The following is an 18,935-nucleotide window of genomic DNA, read 5'->3' as shown; positions in this document are numbered from 1 at the left end:
GAAACTGACAGGGTTGACAGTCAGTCTAGAAGAGGTATGCAAGCAGACTGATAGGCTTAAGAGCAACAAATCCCCAGGACCAGATGGCATCCATCCGAGGGTTATTAAGGAACTGAAAGGGACTATAGCTGAACTGCTTCAGCTAATAGCCAATCTGTTGATCAAATCGGAAAAGATTCCGGAAGACTGGAAGGTGGCAAATGTTACGCCGATCTTCAAAAAAGGTTTGAGGGGAGATCCAGGAAACTACAGACTGGTGAGTCTGACCTTGGTACCGGGAAAGATGATAGAGGCGCTGATAAAGGACCGCATCATTGATCACCTTGACGGACACGATCTGATGAGGACCAGCCAGCACGGTTTCAGTAAAAGCAGATCTTGCCTGACGAACTTGCTGCACTTATTCGAGGGAGTAAACAGGCAGACAGACAAGGGCGACCCGGTTGACATTGTATATCTGGATTTTCAGAAGGCGTTCGACAAAGTTCCACATGAACGACTACTTCAGAAAATTCCGAGCCATGGAATCGAGGGTGAAATCCTCACGTGGATTAAAAACTGGCTGGATCATAGGAAACAGAGAGTGGGGGTAAATGGACAATTCTCAGACTGGAAGAGTGTCACAAGTGGGGTGCCGCAGGGCTCAGTGCTTGGACCTGTGCTCTTCAACATCTTTATAAATGATCGGGACATTGGTACGACAAGCGAGGTGATTAAATTTGCGGATGATACGAAGTTATACAGAGTAGTGAAGACACAGGGGGATTGCAAAGATCTGCAACGTGACATAATCAAGCTCGAGAAATGGGCATCGACATGGCAAATGAGGTTCAATGTGGATAAGGGCAAAGTGATGCATGTCGGGAACAAAAATCTCATGCATGAATACAGGATGTCCGAGGCGGTACTTGGAGAGACCTCCCAGGAAAGGGACTTGGGAGTTCTGATCGACAAGTCCATGAAGCCATCTGCACAATGTGCTACAGCGACTAGGAATGCATCAAGAAGGGGATCACGAACAGATACGAGAAGGTTATCATGCCGCTGTACTGGGCCATGGTGCGCCCTCACCTGGAGTACTGCGTCCAGCATTGGTCGCCGTACATGAAGAAGGATAAGGTACTACTCGAAAGGATCCAGAGAAGGGCGACTAAAATGGTTAAGGGGCTGGAGGAGTTGCCGTACAGCGAGAGATTAGAGAAACTGGGCCTCTTCTCACTTGAAAAGAGGAAACTGAGAGGGGACATGATCGAAACAGTCAAAATACTTTAGGGAATAGACTTAGTAGAGAAAGACAAACTGTTCACCCTCTCCAAGGTAGGGAGAACAAGAGGACACTTTCTAAAGTTGAAAGGGGATAGATTCTGTACAAACGTAAGGAAATTCTTCTTCACCCAGAGACTGGTAGAAAACTGGAACGCTCTACCGGAGTCTGCTATAGGGGAAAACACCCTCCAGGGTTTCAAGACAAAGTTGGAGAAGTTCATGCTAAACTGGTGAGACTGGACTCATTTGGAGCACTGGTCTTGATCTTGGGGCCGCCGCGCGAGCGGACTGCTGGGCAGGATGGACCATTGGTCTGACCCAGCAGCGGCAATTCTTGTGTTCTTATGTTGACTGCAACCTCTACCAAGGAATCTTGTTGTTTGTCTTGATTGATTAGATTGTGAGCTCATTCGAACGGGGGCCTTCTCCTTGGTAGCACCCTAGAAATAATTAACAGTAGTAATGTCTGAGCTGAACATATGTCCCCACTGCATAGGATATGAATTGGTTTGGGGTTTTGTTTTATGAGTAACAGATATATCTTTTCATTCAGACTTCTGTCAAAAAAAGGGGGCCAGAAGTGAAAACAAGTTAACAAAAACTCTTTCGATGGTTAAGAGGACAAAAGTCTTCTTTAATTATCAAGGAAGAATGAAAGTATAACAAATGGACTTTGGGTAAACAAAGTTCACTGCTGTGTGGTGACAGTCACAAAAAACAAACAAACAGCAGTTTGCAAATTAGTCACCTTTATAACTTTACCCCCCTTCCCATGTGAATACAAAGGGTTGATAAGGCACCATGACTCCACCTATAATCTGACACAGAACACACCTACTATACAAGGCAAATCACATCAAAGTATGGGTCTTCTTCATACCACATTTCCAGGGAGCTAAACTGGCGACCAAAAACTAGAGATTGTGGAATTTTAGAGGAGGGGGAACCTAATTCTAACCCAGGAACCCCAAAACATTGATTTTAAAGACAAGCTCCTACCATCTCGCTTGTAGAGAGACAACTGAGAAATTGGAGGGTAGTCCAGAGAGATGGAAGGCAGAGCAAAAGAATGCTTATGAAGTAGGTTCAGAAATAGTGTGTATGTTGCACTAGAAACATATTTATAAAAGTTATCCCATTAATACTTCTCATGTTTCTAACAGCTTGAAGCCTCCAATATCAATTTAAGGACATGAGGTGGCTGGAACATGAATTTTATATTTATCTCCCTTTCTGTGTATTTTACAAACATTTTTCATTTATCCTGTAAAGCAGAACATGGAAATGGTCAGGCAAGTACTCACATTTTGCCAATGAATTTGAACCAATTTCTGGTGTGCACTGTAGTTACATCCCACTACTTTACACTGCAAAAGAGGAAACATAATAAGAGGATGTTATTTCTTACTCACACAGACGTGCTGAAAAGCAGTTACTTACCGTAACAGGTGTTATCCAGGGACAGCAGGCATATATTCTCACATGTGGGTGACGTCATCTACGGAGCCCCGATGCGGACAGCATTTCAAGCAAGCTTGATTGAAGATTCAAGCTTGCTGTGCTGCACCATGCATGTGTGCCTCCTGCTCCACTAGAGGGCGCATCCCCTCCTCGTGGTCTCCAGTTCACATATCCAGCAAAGAAGCCAACCCCGGGGAGGTGGGCGGGTTGTGAGAATATATGCCTGCTGTCCCTGGATAACACCTGTTACGGTAAGTAACTGTGCTTTATCCCTGGACAAGCAGGCATGATATTCTCACATGTGGGTGACCTCCAAGCTAATGAAAAAGGGGCGGAGGGGTTGGCAATTTAAGAAAACAGATTACGTAAAACCGATTGGCCAAACCGGCCATCGTTCCTGGACAGTGTATCCAGGCAGTAGTGTGAGGTGAAAGTATGAACCGAAGACCACATGGCAGCCTTGCAGATATCCTCAATAAGCGTGGACCTGAGGAAAGCTACCGAAGCTGCCATCGCTCGGACTTTATGCCCCGTAACTCGACCATGCAGCGCGAGACCAGCCTGAGCATAGCAGAAAGAAATACAAGCAGCCAACCAGTTGGACAAGGTGAGCTTGGAAACTGGGCGTCCCAACCTATTAGGGTCAAACGACAAAAACAATTGTGGAACTGTCCGGTGAGACTGAGTGTGTTGAAGATAAAAAGCTAACGCCCTCTTTAAGTCAAGAGTGTGGAGCGCCACCTCTCCAGGATGAGAGTGGGGCTTGGGAAAGAACACAGGCAGAACAATGGACTGGTTGAGATGAAAATCAGATACCACCTTAGGCAAAAACTTAGGGTGAGTGCGGAGAACCACCTTGTCATGATGGAATACCGTGAAAGGTGGGTCCGCCACCAAGGCCTGCAGCTCGCTAACCCTCCGAGCAGAAGTGAGAGCGAGTTGGCAGATCACTTTCCAAGTGAGAAACTTAAGATGACACTTATCCATAGGCTCAAATGGAGGTTTCATCAGTTGAGCTAGAACCACATTAAGATCCCAAACCACCGGAGGCGGTTTGAGGGGAGGATGAACATTCAAAAGACCCTTCATGAAACGGGAAACCAAGGGGTGGAGTGAAAGAGCCTTCCCTTCCAGGGGCTGATGAAATGGCGCTGAGATGTACTCGAATTGAATTGGTCTTCAGGCCAGAGTGAGATAAATGGAGCAAATACTCCAGAACCAAAGACACAGGGACCGACACTGGGTCCTGGCGGTGAGAGGAGCACCAGGATGAGAATCTAGTCCACTTCTGAGAATAGCAGAGTCTAGTCGAGACTTTCCGAGAAGCCTCCAACACTTCCCAGACCGACTGAGATACAGGGAAGGAAGTCAAGGGGAAAGAAACCAAGCAGTCAGATGAAGAGATGCAACAGTGAACCCCGACTCTGAGATAGCAGAGAGGGAAAGACAGGCAGAAGTAGAGGTTCCCTGACACTGAGTTGAAGTAGAAGGGAAAACCAAGGCTGGCGGGGCCATCGAGGAGCGATCAAGATCAGAGTGGCCCTCAGAGATTTTAGATGAACCAGCGTCCTCAGAATCAGAGGAAACGGCGGGAACGCATAGAGGAACTTTCCCTCCCAATCTAGGAGGAAGGCATCGGCCTCGAGACGGTCCGGGGAGTATATCCTTGAACAGAAGAGAGGCAGTTTTTGATTGTCGGGGGAGGCGAACAGATCTATCTGGGGGGTCCCCCACGTGTCGAACACCTGTCGCAGCACCTGAGAATGCAGGGACCACTCGTGTGGCTGGAGGAGGCGGCTGAGCCTGTCCGCCAGGCAGTTTTGTTCTCCTTGGATGTAAATCGCTCAAAGGGAGATGTTTTGGGAGACCGCCCACTCCCAGAGCCGCAAAGCCTCCTGGCAGAGGGGCCAAGACCCCGTCCCTCCTTGCTTGTTTACGTAGTACATCACCACCTGGTTGTCTGTGCGGACGAGAACCACCCGGTCGTGAAGCAGGTGTTGAAAAGCCACCGCGGCGAGGTAAATGGCCCGAAGCTCCAGCACGTTGATGTGGCAGCGACGGTCCTCTGCGGACCACAGATCTTGAGTGCGGAGACCATCTACATGAGCCCCCCAAGCGTACTCCGACGAGTCCGTGGTTAGGACCTTGTGGTGTGGAGGGGCGAGAAAGAGCAAACCGTTGGAAAGATTCAAAGAGTCGGTCCACCAACGGAGCGATCTTTGCAAGGAAGGAGTCACTGTCACGTGGCGGTTGATCGGGTCCCGATCCTGATGCCATTGTGATGCCAAAGTCCACTGTGGTAACCGCAGATGAAGGCGGGCAAGCGGGGTAACGTGGACTGTGGAGGCCATATGGCTGAGGAGCGTCATCATCTGTCGTGCCGAGACCGAGGTCGATCTCGAGACTTGTCGGCTCAGATTTACCAATGCCTCCCGACGCTGAGGGGGGAGGAAGGAACGAAGACGGACCGTGTCCAGCACGGCCCCGATGAATTGCAAGGACTGAGAGGGGCATAGCTGGGATTTTGGGAAGTTTATCTCGAAACCCAGACACTGAAGAGTAGTAATAGTCTGTCGGGTCACTGAGATAACCCCCTCCCTGGTCGGGGCTTTGATCAACCAATCGTCCAGGTAGGGGAACACTTGCAGACCCTGGGAGCGCAAGGCAGCCGCGACCACTACTAGGCACTTCGTGAAGACTTGGGGGGATGAGGACAGGCCGAAGGGGAGGACCCGGTATTGTAGGTGGAGGTCCCCCACCTGAAAGCGGAGGAATCTGCGACAAGCAGGGTGCACCGGAACATGGGTGTAGGCCTCCTTCAGATCGAGGGAGCAGAGCCAATCGCCCTCGTTGATCAGGGGGTAAAGAATCGGAAGGGAAAGCATCCAAAACTTTTCCCGCGTCAGAAATTTGTTCAGGCGCCTCAAGTCCAGGATCGGACGCAGGTCTCCCGTCTTCTTTGGTACCAGGAAGTATCGGGAGTAAAACCCTTGGCCCCTTTGATTTGGGGGGACCGGTTCCACCACCCGCAGGCGAAGGAGGTCCTGTGCCTCGGAGAGGAGGAGGGACAACTGCGCTCGATTGGGAGGACACGCACTCGGTGGGCTGTCGAGAGGAACCTCCCGAAAGTTGAGCGAGTACCCTGATGAGATCACGCCAAGGACCCGTGAGTCCGACGTTATGGCTTCCCAGCGAGGGTAGTAGGCTCGTAGGCGGCCCCCGTTGGGAAGGAGACCTAGTGGAGGTGCGGAGGGGGCCCGCCCCCGTCTGCTCATCCCGTCAAAAGGACGGAGACGGCTTCACAGGCGCAGTGGGCTGTGATTTTGGTGGAGCCCTAGAGTGAGCCTGGGGGCGTCGCGGCGACGGTCTGGAAAAGGCCGGAGTAGACTTCTGGGGGTAGCGGCGAGGCAATCCCCGGAAGGGGCGAGAGGCTTGTGGTTTAGGTTTTTGCCGGACAAGAGACGCGAAGGAACGTTCGTGTTCCGATAACCGTTTCGGATATGCCTCGATGGTGTCGTCAAACAGTTCCTTCCCGACGCAAGGGAGGTTAGCTAGCCGATCTTGCAGGTTAGGGTCCATATCGACAAGGCCAAGCCATGCCAGTCGGCGCATGGCTACCGCGAAGGCTGCGACCCTGGAAGACAGTTCAAAGCCATCGTAAGCGGCATGGAACAAGTGCAGTCAGAGGTTGGACAAATCCTCGAGGAGGAGGCCAAACGCTGCCTGACGAGGGGCAGGTAGGTCCCCCGAGAAGGAGGCCAGCAGCCCAATGAGGTGTTTCAGGTAAGAGGAAAAGGTGAAAGTGTAGTTCAGGACCTAGAGGCCATCATAGAGTTCTGATACAAACGGCGTCCGAATTTGTCTAGTGTCCGGCCTTCGCGTCCAGGAGGAACCGGCGCGGACACCCTAGAGGGGTGAGCTTTCTTCAGAGAAGACTCCACCAGTAAGGATTGGTGGGACAACTGTGGTTGCTCAAACCCCGGGCAAGGCACCATTCGGTACTTAGACTCCATTTTAGATGGGACCGCCGTCACCATGTAGGGAGTCTCGAGGTTCCTGATGAGGGTCTGCCGGAGTACCGGGTTCAGCGGCAGCCGGAGGGACTCTAGGGGCGGGGAAGGCATATCCAGCTCCGCCAGGTACTCCTTGGAGTACCTCGAGTCAGATTGTAAGTCCAAGTCAAGGGCACATCCCATGTCCTGGACGAACCTCATGAAGGAAGGTCGGTGGGATCCCATGGCCCCTTGCGGGGACGGTGACCGAGACCTCCGTTTTGCCGAGAAGGAAGGGGAAGCCTCCCTCGAATAGCGAGGTTCTCGCTCGGACCCTCGATCCGACACCGGGGACGCGCTATGGAGACGCTCCCCGGTCGAGGACCTGCGTCGCCTCGAGGAGCCCCTCAGGGACACCGCCGGGGTACCGACCAATGTCGGGGACCTCTCCCCAGACTCCCTCGGCGAAAGCCTAGAGCCTCGGACCGGAGCCCCGGACCGAGGGGGAGTCAGTAGAAGCTGTGGGTTAGTGAGAGACAGCTCAGTAACCCGTAGCGGTCCCTCCGATCGAGTCGAGGGGGAGCAGCCTCGAAACGGAGGTGAACTCCGGGCCTTTTTAGAGAGGGGCTTCGATCTTCGTTTCGCCCCGCGGTGCTCCGCCGGGGACGCGCGCCTTGAGTGCCTCGGAGAGGAATCCGAGGAAGAAGAGAGGCGGCGAAAATGGCACGCTTTGCCCTGAGGGGTCTCGACGCGTTGCTCAGGCTGGTCTGGCGCACGCGAGGTCAAGGCCGGTTGAAGGTGAGCCATGGCAGCGGAGAGCTCCGTTGTGATCATTGCTCGGAGCAGCTCCTGGAATACCGGCACGGACAGCATCGACGGCATGTCCGAGGCCGCGGTGCACTCCACCGGGGGCGATCTCGATTCAGAGCATTCCCGAGTGGTGGAGGCACGTCCCGAGGTCTTCGGGGGTTTCGCCGGGGCCGTGAGTAAGGAACTCCCCCCTTGGCCGGCCAGTGTCCCCGAGGTTGGCTTCTTTGGAGGTATGGAACCTGAGGAAGGAAGAGGGGACTTACCCGGGGCCGAAGACTTCTGAGAGCTCGGGGTCTTCGAAGTCGAGTCCCGAGGCGGGGCCGAGGTACCCGAGGCCGAGGCCGGGGCCGAAGCCGGGGCCGATCTCGAGGCTTAGGTCAAGGGTTGATCGGCAGCAAATAGGTCCGCCATGCGGGCCCGTCTTCGGCAGAGCGCCCGGTGTTGGAAGGTTGCGCACCGGGGGCAAGTTTCTGTTGGATGATCGGCCCCCAGGCAGAGGATGCACCAGCGATGCGGGTCTGTGAGTGATAGAAGACGCTTGCACCCAGTGCACTTTTTAAAGCCCGTAACGGGCCGGGACATAGGAAATCCAGGCGACCGCGGCCAATCAGGCCATGCGGCTGCGACGATCCGGGAGCCCCCGGATCGCGAGAAAAAAGCGCGAAAAGCGCGATGAGCAGGAAGAAGAAAAAAATTTTATACGCACAGCAACTTTTAGCGAAGAAAAAATAATAAATCGCGGCGCAAAGAAGCACTGGGACAGAGCTAAGAAAAAACGTGTCTTCTTAGCACAGCGGAAAAAAACGAACTGGAGACCACGAAGAGGGGATGCGCCCTCTAGTGGAGCAGGAGGCACACATGCGTGGTGCAGCACAGCAAGCTTGAATCTTCAATCAAGCTTGCTTGAAATGCTGTCCGCATCGGGGCTCCGTAGATGACGTCACCCACATGTGAGAATATCATGCCTGCTTGTCCTGGGATAAATAGTCAGAGTGCCCCATTTCAGAGGGCTGAAATTTAAGCAGGAATATTCTTTACCGACCTCAGCCACAAGAGCTATTAAATCAAAAATGTCAGCAAATTAAGCAAATTTTTCTATTTGAAATGTAGCACTTGGTAGTGTGCAGAGAAATAGTGCCTTACAAGCATAGGCCTTTGCCTTTTCTTAAATTCCTGGTAGGTCCAGGTTGTTGCCTATGGCAACAGCTTTTTGGGAACAGCAAAGAGCAGTTGTAGTGAAGGCAAACACAATAGATCCTAACAGCCCCCCCTAACTCAAAAAAACATCAGCATATATTCTTTCAGGGTTTCCACAGCTGGCATCATGCTTGTTGCAGGTTTCTGGGTCTTGTTGTATCTTTATCAGGTAGAACTGATGTTTCAACCATCATGCTGTGGCTTTCTTCAGGAAATGCTGTGAAGTCTGCAGTTTGTCTTTATATAGTAGGTCCTCAAACCTGAAGCGGAAACCCTGACAGAACATGTAACCCAGCTTCACAGGAGAACATCTTTAAACTCACCAGAGACTTTTCCATTCTATGGGAAAAAGAGACCAACTGATTTTCCAACAGAATTCAAACTGGTGACCAACTGACACTCCTGCTTTATTCACCTCAAGCCCCAACCAAATGGGTTGAGGACCTACTATATAAAGACAAAATGCAAACTTCACAAATGTGCCAAAGAAACTGCAAACTTCACAAAATGTGTTCTCATTTCAGAATTTTGTGTGATTTATACCCCATGCTACTTCAATTACTCCCTCTTTTATGCAGCTGTTCTGCCCAGCAGCTTGAGCTAAATGCTGAACCGCTCATTCTATTCCTATGGATGGCTCGATATTTAGCTCACACTGCTCGGCTGCACAGCTTCATAAAAGGGGATAGTAATTATCCCCAACTAAAATGGAACTCCTACCTTCACATGCTGCTGGATATGCTCATCATACTTAGCTTGGTTTTTAAAGCCCCGGTCGCAGGTATCACAGTAATGTATATAAACTGGCTCTTTTCTTCCTCTGTTCTGTAACAGACATTAAAACAAGCATATGTTTTCTTAGCATCCAAAACACTTCTCTACTATAAGTAAAATATCTTGTAGAGCTTGAATTATTGAAACTGTTTTCTCATTATATATGGAAAAAAAACCCTCACTAAATTAGGCCCTTAATGCATTGCTCCCCCCACCTTTTTCTCTCTCACTCCCCTCCCCTATTCTCATTTAGTCTCTCTCATTCTCTCAACCTGTCTGCAGCAATCTCTCTCTTTATTGCCTCACCCACTCTGTTTCTTGTATATGTCGCTCTCCCCTCTCAATCCCAATAAGATTCCACCAGTCTTCCTCTCTCAACCCCCCTCCCCCCACTCTTGCCCACCAGGTATAAAAACCTCCATACAGCCATTCTACCATCCCACCCAGCCAGTTACTTCCTAGCCAGTTTTGTTCAGCCACTTCTCCCATCCCCTTGCTGACTTAACTGCTGGTACCTACTGATGCTCCTGACGCCACTGCATCCTTGGTGCTCACTCTGTCCCATGCTTTTGCCACACACTACTGCACATTAACACTGCTTATGGCCCTGGACATGCATGGAATGGAGGAATGGCCTAGTGGTTAGGGCTGTAGCCTCAGCACTCTGAGGTTACAGGTTCAAGCCCAGCACTGCTCCTTGTGACCCTGGGCAAGTCGCTTAACACTCCATTATCCCAGGTACGTTAGTCAGATTGTAAACTCAACGGGATAGGTAGGGAGAAATACTTGAGTACCTGAATGTAAACCACTTAGGTTATATAAGTGGTCTATAAATACTAAAATTTAAAAAAAAAATTGCTCAATCCACTAGAAAGTAGGGAATGTCAACCTCTGCATACATACAATAGACAATCCAAAAAGAGCTTTTTTAAATCGCCATAGATTTACCCCCCTCTTTTACAAAGGTGCGCTAAGCTTTTTAGCGTGCGCTAAACACGCTAAATGCTCATGTGTGCATGTTATACTATGGACGCATTACCGGCTAGCGCACGTGTTGATATAGCGCGCACTAAATCCATGCTAAAACGCTTAGCGCACCTTTGTAAAAGATGGCCTTAGTGGCGTCTTCAAAATGCTTTTTATTTTTTGGCGTGAGTTTCGTCTTTTCATACGCATATGTTTTATTTCAACTTGTGAACTGACTCAGCTCACAGGTTGCAGAGCCTAGCAAGGAGTGTGGGGTTGGGTGCAGAGTCTGGCAGGGAGTGAGGGGGCTGGGTGCACAATTTGGATCATAATTGGGGTTTTTTTTCTCCTCTAAATCTAGGGTGCGTCTAATGGTCAGGTGCATCTTATGGAGCGAAAAATGCGTTACCTTCTCTCTTTTTCCCTTTTTTTATTTGAATTATTTGTTGAAAAGGTATTTATTTTCTCGCTTTTTGTTGTTGTCTTGGAGATAAATAAATCATCAAAACAAAATGGAGAAACCCTTCAGCATCTTGGCTCTTAATGTTTCTGCACCAATAGCAAGAAAGTCAAGATCACAGGACTGCTCCATCAGAAGCTCCGATTCAAGGATCCTTAAAAGAGTGAAGGTCATCTGCACTGAAACTGTTATATACAAGTTTCTGAAGCAACACTATACACCTATGCTCTTGTAAGAGTAACTATTCCCTGAGGAATAGTTCACAGTAACTATTCCCTGAGGAATAGGAAACTAAGGGGTCATTTTACGAAGGCTCACTAGCGGTTTTACCGCAGGCACCTGATTAGCGTGCGCTAGCCGACAAACTACCGCCTGCTCAAGAGGAGGCGGTAGCAGCTAGCGTGCGCTATTCCGCAAGTTAAGGCCCTAGCGCGCCTTCGTAAAAGGACCCCTAAGTCTCTAACTCTGGTATTTGAGAATAGCCAACACTAAACATTCTGAGCAAGTGGGCAGATAACAATGTCTTCTTAAACCCTTCACAAACACACAGACGCCAACTTTCTTTTTCTGGAATGTTTTCAGGAGAAATGTGGCACCACAGTGTAAATAGTGGATCTGTCAAGGACTATAAGACTCCTAAGGCAGGCTTCTTAGCCAAAACACAGCCCAGGTTGAGTCACAATACTGTCATGCATGATTGTTATTAAATTCCCTTTGGTATGAAGACCTGGACTGCTCTGCTCTTTTTTGATTGTCTTTTTGAATTTGCTGCATGGTACAGAGTGGAGGAGTAATCACAAAAAGAAAAAAAAATCTGTATTCCACACTCAGACAGGAAAATCCAAAACAAAACAGAGTGGAACAATTGTCTCTGGATGTAGCAGGAAAAGAGAATTGATAAAAAGTTTATTAAACATTAAAATGTCCAACTATAATAACATTAAAGTTCATAAATCGCATGTTGAACGAGATAATGCATATACCGCAGAAATGCAACAGGTTAACTAATTGCTCAGAAGAATGGCAACATCCACCATGTCCAGCGTATTTTACCATTCTTGTCAGCAATTAGTATTCTGTGGTATATGCATTATCTCGTTCAACGTATGGATTGTGAACTTTGATGTTTTTATATTTGGACATTTTATTTTTCAATAACCTTTTTATAAATTCACTTTTCCTGCTATATCCAGAGACAATTGTTCCACTCTGTTTTGTTACAGAATGGAGGAGCAGCGGCCTGAGACTCAGGGGAACCAGGTTCAATTCCCACTGCAGCTCCTTGTGACTCTGGGCAAGTCTCTTAATCCTCTACTGCCCCAGGTAAAAAATAAGTACCTGTATATAATAATATGCAAACCACTTTGATTGTAACCACAGAGTGGCAGTATATAAAATTCCATTCCCTTTCCTTTACCTGAACTTCAGTGATGGTCTTGCATAGGAAGTCAAGTACTGTATTGATCAAATCAGCTGTTGGGTGATGGCACAGGAAAGATAAGATAGGAAATCCCAGGTACCATCTGTGATTTGTTGAGCCCTGTGTTATCGAGGCCCCATTTTCAGCACCGTGTTCAGTGCTGGAGACCATACCTTTATATGGACATCAAAAGACTTGAAATTCAAAAGAAGGGCTACCAAAGTGTTACAGGGCTTGGACACACAAATCCTACTCAATGAAACTTAAGAACCTCAAAATGTACCCACTGTAAGATAGAAAGGTATTGGGTGGGTAGGGGGGAGGGTTCTAATGAACAAATTTGTGTATTTGGCATGCTTCAAACCAGAAAACTAAAAGAGCTTGAAACACTAACCCTGGATAAGGAAGAAGGAAAAGACTACAGCTTTTTAATGAAAAAAAAATATTCTTTGAATTTCAAGAGCACTAAGACTATGCCTGCTCCCTGCCAGGGTTTGGCTTGAGGAGGAGCATTAAGCAATCCAGCCTCCGCTTCCTGAAGTAGCAGGAAGGTAGCAATAAAGAACATAAAAAATGTAAGGAAAGCCCCAAAAGAGAGAGAGAGAAAAAAAACAAATAAACCATACCGCCACAGGAAACATTTCAAGCTAGAGTAACCTTCTGACACAGCAAGGCTGTCAATCTTCAAATGATTGTTCTACTAGAGGGAAAACTAAACAATTTTAAGGGTCCATTTACTAAGGTACGCTAAACGCTAACGCATCCATTATATTCTATGGATGTGTTAGCGTTTAGCGCGCACTAAGGGCTCCTTTTCCAAAGGTGCGCTAGCGTTTTTAGTGCACGCACCGGATTAGTGTGCGCTAGCCGAAAAACTACCATCTGCTCAGGAGGAGGCGGTAGTGGCTAGCGCAGGCTATTCCGCATGTAAAGGCCCAAATGTGCCTTCGTAAAAGGAGCCCTAAATCAGCTAGTGCACCTTAGAAAAGGACCCCTTAGTGATCATTTACTAAAATGTTCCTCATACCTGCACTAACCTGTCTTCACTTTTAACAGAATAGTGAAATGAGATCCCAGTAGATTGTGCAGCCAGCACACATTCAATTTTGATTTTTTTTCTACAGCTCTGCTTGACTCAATGCCAGAGACAGGCTTACAGAAAGGGAAGTAATGCAAAGAAATAAAACCCTTTAATTAAAAAAAATATATACATTCTTACTATTCACAATTTGAATACAAATAGTTCTCTTCTCTATACCGTAATCTTTTTCATAAAGAGAAATAAAAAAAGAAATATGATAAAAGGAGTAGCTCAATTCTACCTTTGGCTTTTTGGTTCCACCTCGATTACTGTTTGATGACCTGCGCGCAGCTGTTACTTTTTTTGATCTTGCTGCATCAGAACAGCTTGATCCAACTAGAATTTTAAAAAAGGCACAAAAGCACATACAGATGACAGAGCAGTAAATGGGAACTAGAATTTTAAGATATAAAAGCAATCCGAGTCTTTCAACTGTTACAAAATAATCACAAAACATAGCAACACTAGAGACGGTTTGATTTTTCACACTATACTCCAGTTCTAATACCACAGTAGAGTTGCACGGGGACAGAAATCCCACCCATCCCCGCCAGGATCCTCTCCCTCCCCACCCGTCCCCATCAGGATCCTCTCCGTCCCCACCAGCATCCTCTCCGTCCCCACCCATCCCCGCAAGGAATTATCTCCATCCCCATAAAAAGCAGCAATTACTTCTGACAGGATCATCAATTCCACAGTTTCTTTTGTGTTTGTGCTGCTGTTTTCCTTGTGGAATCTCTTTGGTGGAACTCTTTTTTTGTTTTCTGTTCAGGTAATTAACTTATAAACCCTCTCTTTTACTAAGGCTGACGTGTCCATTATATTATATGGACAAACCCTGCTTCCAAAGCCTTCCATCCCCTTGGGAGTCCCATGGGCTAGAAGGGGGTCCCCGTGGGAGTCCCGTGGGCTAGAGAGGGATCCCCATGGGAGTCCCGTGGGCTAGAGGTGGATTCCTGCGGGAACCCTGCGGGACCCGCGGGATTCCCGTTCCCGTGCAGACCTCTATACCACAGTAACATACCCAATGTCACATTTTAAAAAAAACAAAACCAAAAAACAACTAATACTGTATTTGTGATATTACTATTCTTGTGTGTATACAACTGCTATAGCATAAACTTCCAAAATTCAGGACATATAATAAATATACCATAGGCACTGAATAACAAGGCTATTCATGATTTTGTCAAATGTCATTTCTGGAATTTATTTTACCCCCTCCTTTTACTAAACTACGATAGTTGTTATTAGCGCAGGGAGCAGCGCTGAATGCGCTGCGCTGCTCCTGAGAGAACAATGAAAACAGATGAGGCCAAGTGCATCTCTTACACCTTCATTACAGATGATTTGCTGACCACTGAGGTAAATTATCCCAAAATCTGACAGTTTGTTAAATGTATACAGGTATTTTATAAATAATGCACATAAATCACAACTGTGCCACGCTATCCCCCTCTTTTACTAAGGTGCGCTAGCGTTTTTAGTGCGAGCTGCCACTCGCGCTACGCGTAAAAACTAACGCCAGCTCAATGGTGGCATTAGTGTCTAGCAAGCAAGGCAAAGCAGCGTGCGCTAAAACCGCTAGAACAGCTTAGTAAAAGGAGCCCTATGTCCAAAATCTGCTTCTGAATATGCCTATACCAGAGTCACGCACAAAGTAATTTTATAAAAACTGTTTATAGAATTAACTCCAAGCATGAAATAAAAATGAGATTTTCTTTCAAAAAATGAATAGTTTCACTATGTGATAAACTTATGCAGTCACTACAGGGGTAATTTTTAAAGATGTTTATATGCAGATGTGGCTTACTATAAAATTGAAAACAAAAATGGAATACAAACTACAATTCAAATATAAAATGTTTTACATATTCAAAATTAATATTCAAAAAAATAATAATAATACATCCAAAAAATCAGTTCATATTACAATTGGATCAATGTGACATCAATTTTGTTGCTATAACCAAAAATACATTTTTTCGCTAGACTGTTTGGAATAGTTCATATCCATGTTGTTGTATGCTGAGGAGCTGGAGCCTCTTTAGTGTTATGTGTGAGGTTGTCCTGAGTACAATTATGAGAATTAATGAAGGATAGGGTTGGGTTATGACTATATTGTTAATATTGTGTTATATGTGCTTATTGTAGGTACTAAGCACTTTGGTCTGATTCTCTGAAGAACAGACATGGTGAAACGGGCCTGTCAGAAGCAGTTCTTGCAATGATCTGGCTACCACTAAGATAAGTGGTTTTTGCACATTTGAACAATTAAATTACAGATAGATTGCGATTTTTGCACAGTATTTCAATGTATTGCTGATCTGCACACATAGTGGAAGTGGTGGAGGAAGACCAATGATTAAACCCACAGTCTGTTTCGGCTGAATGGCCATTGGCTGATATGTGATATGAAGACATGGTCTGAGGTCTTGCCTCCTTTCCACAGATGAATCAATCCTCTACTGATTTTTTTGTATGTATTATTATTTTTTTGAATATTAATTTTGAATATGTCAAACATTGAGGACACATTTTATATTTGAATTGTAGTTTGTATTCCATTTTTGTTTTGAATTTTGTTATTTTTGATTGTGGAATTTTGAATTATTGCTTTTTTGTTACTATAAAATTGCCCAGAAAAAATCCAAGTACAAGGATGCATGTGATGTCACTTTGCATAGACTTTTACCTCTGATGAGCAAGAGGCATTCATTCCTAAGGGTAGAAGTAAGATGAGGTTTGGACTTATGCATATACTTTTCTAGTTTAATGAAAAGTATGCTCATAAGTTTTCTTAAAAAAACTGTGCATATTAAATAGGTGTAGCAAAGCATGCATGCAGTTTCTGGTGGGACAATTTCCAATGGGAAAGTATGTACATACTTTTCCTTTGAAAACTGATGCAACCTATGGACATAGATGGAGAGGATAATTCTGTAATAGTTCACCTATCTCTTTAACAGTAAACTCTGTACTGATTACAACTGTATAATAAAAGAAAGTTACATTCAACTGACATCGTCTTGCATCCCAATCACAGATAGCAGTTCTGGGGTGCAAAGTATCCTCAGGATTGGCCAAACATCTTTACATCCAGAGAGAGGTAATCTATGTTGCGTTTAGAGCCATCAAACCTTCTCAGAAGTGAGGTCCTATAATAACTATATGTCACCAGCATCCTTTATTCCCCACAGTCCAAGCAGTAAGCTAGAGTTGTAGAGGAGCATTATTTTCGCTATAAGTAATAACGATCATTAAGAATAACAGAGACGTAGCTATGACCGGACACCGAGCAATGCCCACAGCAACTCTCACTCGATCTTTTTATACCTGCAGCTGGCCGGGGTTGGAAAGTTCTCCCTAGCTCGCTGGGCTGCGGAGCGGAGGGTCTGTGCCAGCCATTCCATAACAGGGAAGAACCGCAACCGCCGTCCTTGGGTGCGGACGACAGCACCGTCGAGAGCCAGGAATTCACAGGACCCTGGGGCGACCCAGTGAATACCGGGGGCCTTAACAGCGGCCATCGTGGGGAGAAGACGGGAGATGGTAAACGTCCAGCCGGATCCATAAATAAAAACAGGAGTCACGCTACCCAACCCTCCTCGACCCCCAACACGTGCAAAAGCAAACAGCGGCGCCCACCTTCAGCGTCATTTCCGGAACGTGAGGCGCACGCAGAGCGGCATTACCTATTCGGACGTCCCCCTGGAGGAGGGAGTTAAACTGGAGTTTCCAATCGGCGTGTTCGCTTGCTTATGTTTTTAGGCGGACGTATGCGGAAAATGCAATAGTCTCTGAGCCGGAACTGAAAAGATGTGCGCTAATTTGGTTTTCGTTTGTCGACTGTGAGCCTTGGTCTGTACAGAATCTCGCAGTCGGGTTTCAAGGATGTCCCGAGAGGCGATGGGCCCTGCGCTGCCTCCCGGCTTTGAGAGCGCAGCTCAGAAAGAGCCCGAGAGCTTGCTGCCAGAAGGTGAGGCGTAGTCCTGCGCTTTTCTAAACCCGAAGGTCATTTGATAACAGAACGTAGGTTAAGTGGCCGCTTAGGTGCTGATGTGTCGTTAAAAGCTACAAGCGCGTGGCTGAAATCGGACTTAGAATGCAGGTGCAGACGTGTAGCACCAGAAGTACAAATGTAGATTAATGCATTTTATAATCGTGTTTACTTGTAAACTTAAGGGGCGCCACCCAGTAATAGCACAGCAGTGCTTCATTTCTATTGTCTGTATGTCTTGTCAGTTTCCCCTTCCCTTTTCTTATAATTTTAATTATTTTGTAAATTGCTTAGATTTTTGCTATATTTAGGGTAGATCAAATAAATTGAACTTGGATGTCAATATACCACATTCTACAATTCTGCTAGTTCTCAATAGATGAAGACTGGGGGAGCCACAATTTGGCTGAGCAGGGCTAGGAAGAGAGCATGCAAGCTTAGGATCGAGGACGTTGGGGGGAAAAGCAATGGGTGGGATAGTGGCAGAGTGCAGAAAGAAACCATCTTCCAGTGAATGTCACCATGTGTCAGCTAGGATGGTGGTGTCTTATGATGACCTGCAAGGTGTGTGCCTGCATAGCTCTGGTAATTGTGCAAGCTAAAAGGAAGCTTAAGCACTAGCCTTCAAACCCTGCACAGCAAATCGCCACATGAAAGCACATACCGTACACAACTTGGACAGCTTGCTAGTCCATGCAAGTTAATAGATGAAACAGTAGTAGATATAGGCCAGATAATTCAGGACCTAGTGGAGTTGAGCTAAGGGAGCATGTGCTGGAATAGGATAGGGAAGAAGTCATAGCAAGAGGGTGGTAATTCCTGGAATGCTTTTCCATGGGAGGTGGTGGGCATGAAAACTGTAAAATAATTCAAAAAGAATCCCTATATGGGAAGAGGGTGGAATACAAACATTGAGTATTTCCACTCAAAGTAAAACATAAATGACACGTATGAAAGAAAAAGCATAGAGAAGAGTAACCTGCATGGAGCAGAAGGTACAACCCTAGCCACCTTTAGGGGCAGATTGGATGGACTATGCTAGTCTACTATCTGCTGTTATCTACTATGCTACTGTTTTGCTTGTGTCCTGAGGCTGTTATAGGGGAAAGCACCCTTCAGGGATTCAAGACAAGGTTGGATAAGTTCCTACTGGAACAGAACATACGCAAGTAAGGCTAGACTCAAATAGGGCACTGATATTTGACCTAAGAGCCACCTTGTGAGTGAACTGCTGGGCACGATGGACCACTGGTCTGATCCAACACCGGCAAATCTTATGTTGGCTATAACATAAAACTCTACTTCATGCGCCTGGAATGGCAGGTCTGTTGTAGTCCTGAATGAAGTACATTGGTAGATATGTGTGAAGAAGCTGCTACACTGCAGTCACCTCTTATATTGTGCTGTGCTTTCAATAATGTTGCTATTGTCCTCGGGGACAGAGAATAGGATCATGAGGAATGAGAAAATTGCATCTGAGGGTGGAGAAAATGTGCACTCATCATGTA

The 18,935-nt window shown here is 46.7% G+C and overlaps 2 protein-coding genes across 2 annotated transcripts in view; one reads left to right on the top strand and one right to left on the bottom strand.

Annotated features, from left to right (window-relative positions):
- Nucleotides 1–17,142, bottom strand: part of NUFIP1 (nuclear FMR1 interacting protein 1) — an 82,073-nt gene extending 64,931 nt beyond the window's left edge. Inside the window, exons 1-4 of the mRNA XM_033949165.1 lie at nt 16,764–17,142; nt 13,669–13,763; nt 9,447–9,551; nt 2,571–2,633 (exon numbers count right to left, since the gene is read on the bottom strand). Coding sequence (XP_033805056.1) covers nt 2,571–2,633; nt 9,447–9,551; nt 13,669–13,763; nt 16,764–17,001 — 501 coding nt within the window. The 5' untranslated portion in view covers nt 17,002–17,142. The remainder of the gene's footprint in view (nt 1–2,570; nt 2,634–9,446; nt 9,552–13,668; nt 13,764–16,763) is intronic.
- Nucleotides 17,143–17,177: 35 nt separating this feature from the next.
- GPALPP1 (GPALPP motifs containing 1) overlaps nt 17,178–18,935 on the top strand; it is an 81,378-nt gene continuing 79,620 nt past the window's right edge. Inside the window, exon 1 of the mRNA XM_033949166.1 lies at nt 17,178–17,406. Coding sequence (XP_033805057.1) covers nt 17,322–17,406 — 85 coding nt within the window. The 5' untranslated portion in view covers nt 17,178–17,321. The remainder of the gene's footprint in view (nt 17,407–18,935) is intronic.

This window comes from Geotrypetes seraphini, chromosome 6, assembly GCF_902459505.1.
Source record: "Geotrypetes seraphini chromosome 6, aGeoSer1.1, whole genome shotgun sequence".
NCBI lineage: Eukaryota > Metazoa > Chordata > Amphibia > Gymnophiona > Dermophiidae > Geotrypetes > Geotrypetes seraphini.
This window is presented reverse-complemented; position numbering and strand designations above follow the sequence as displayed.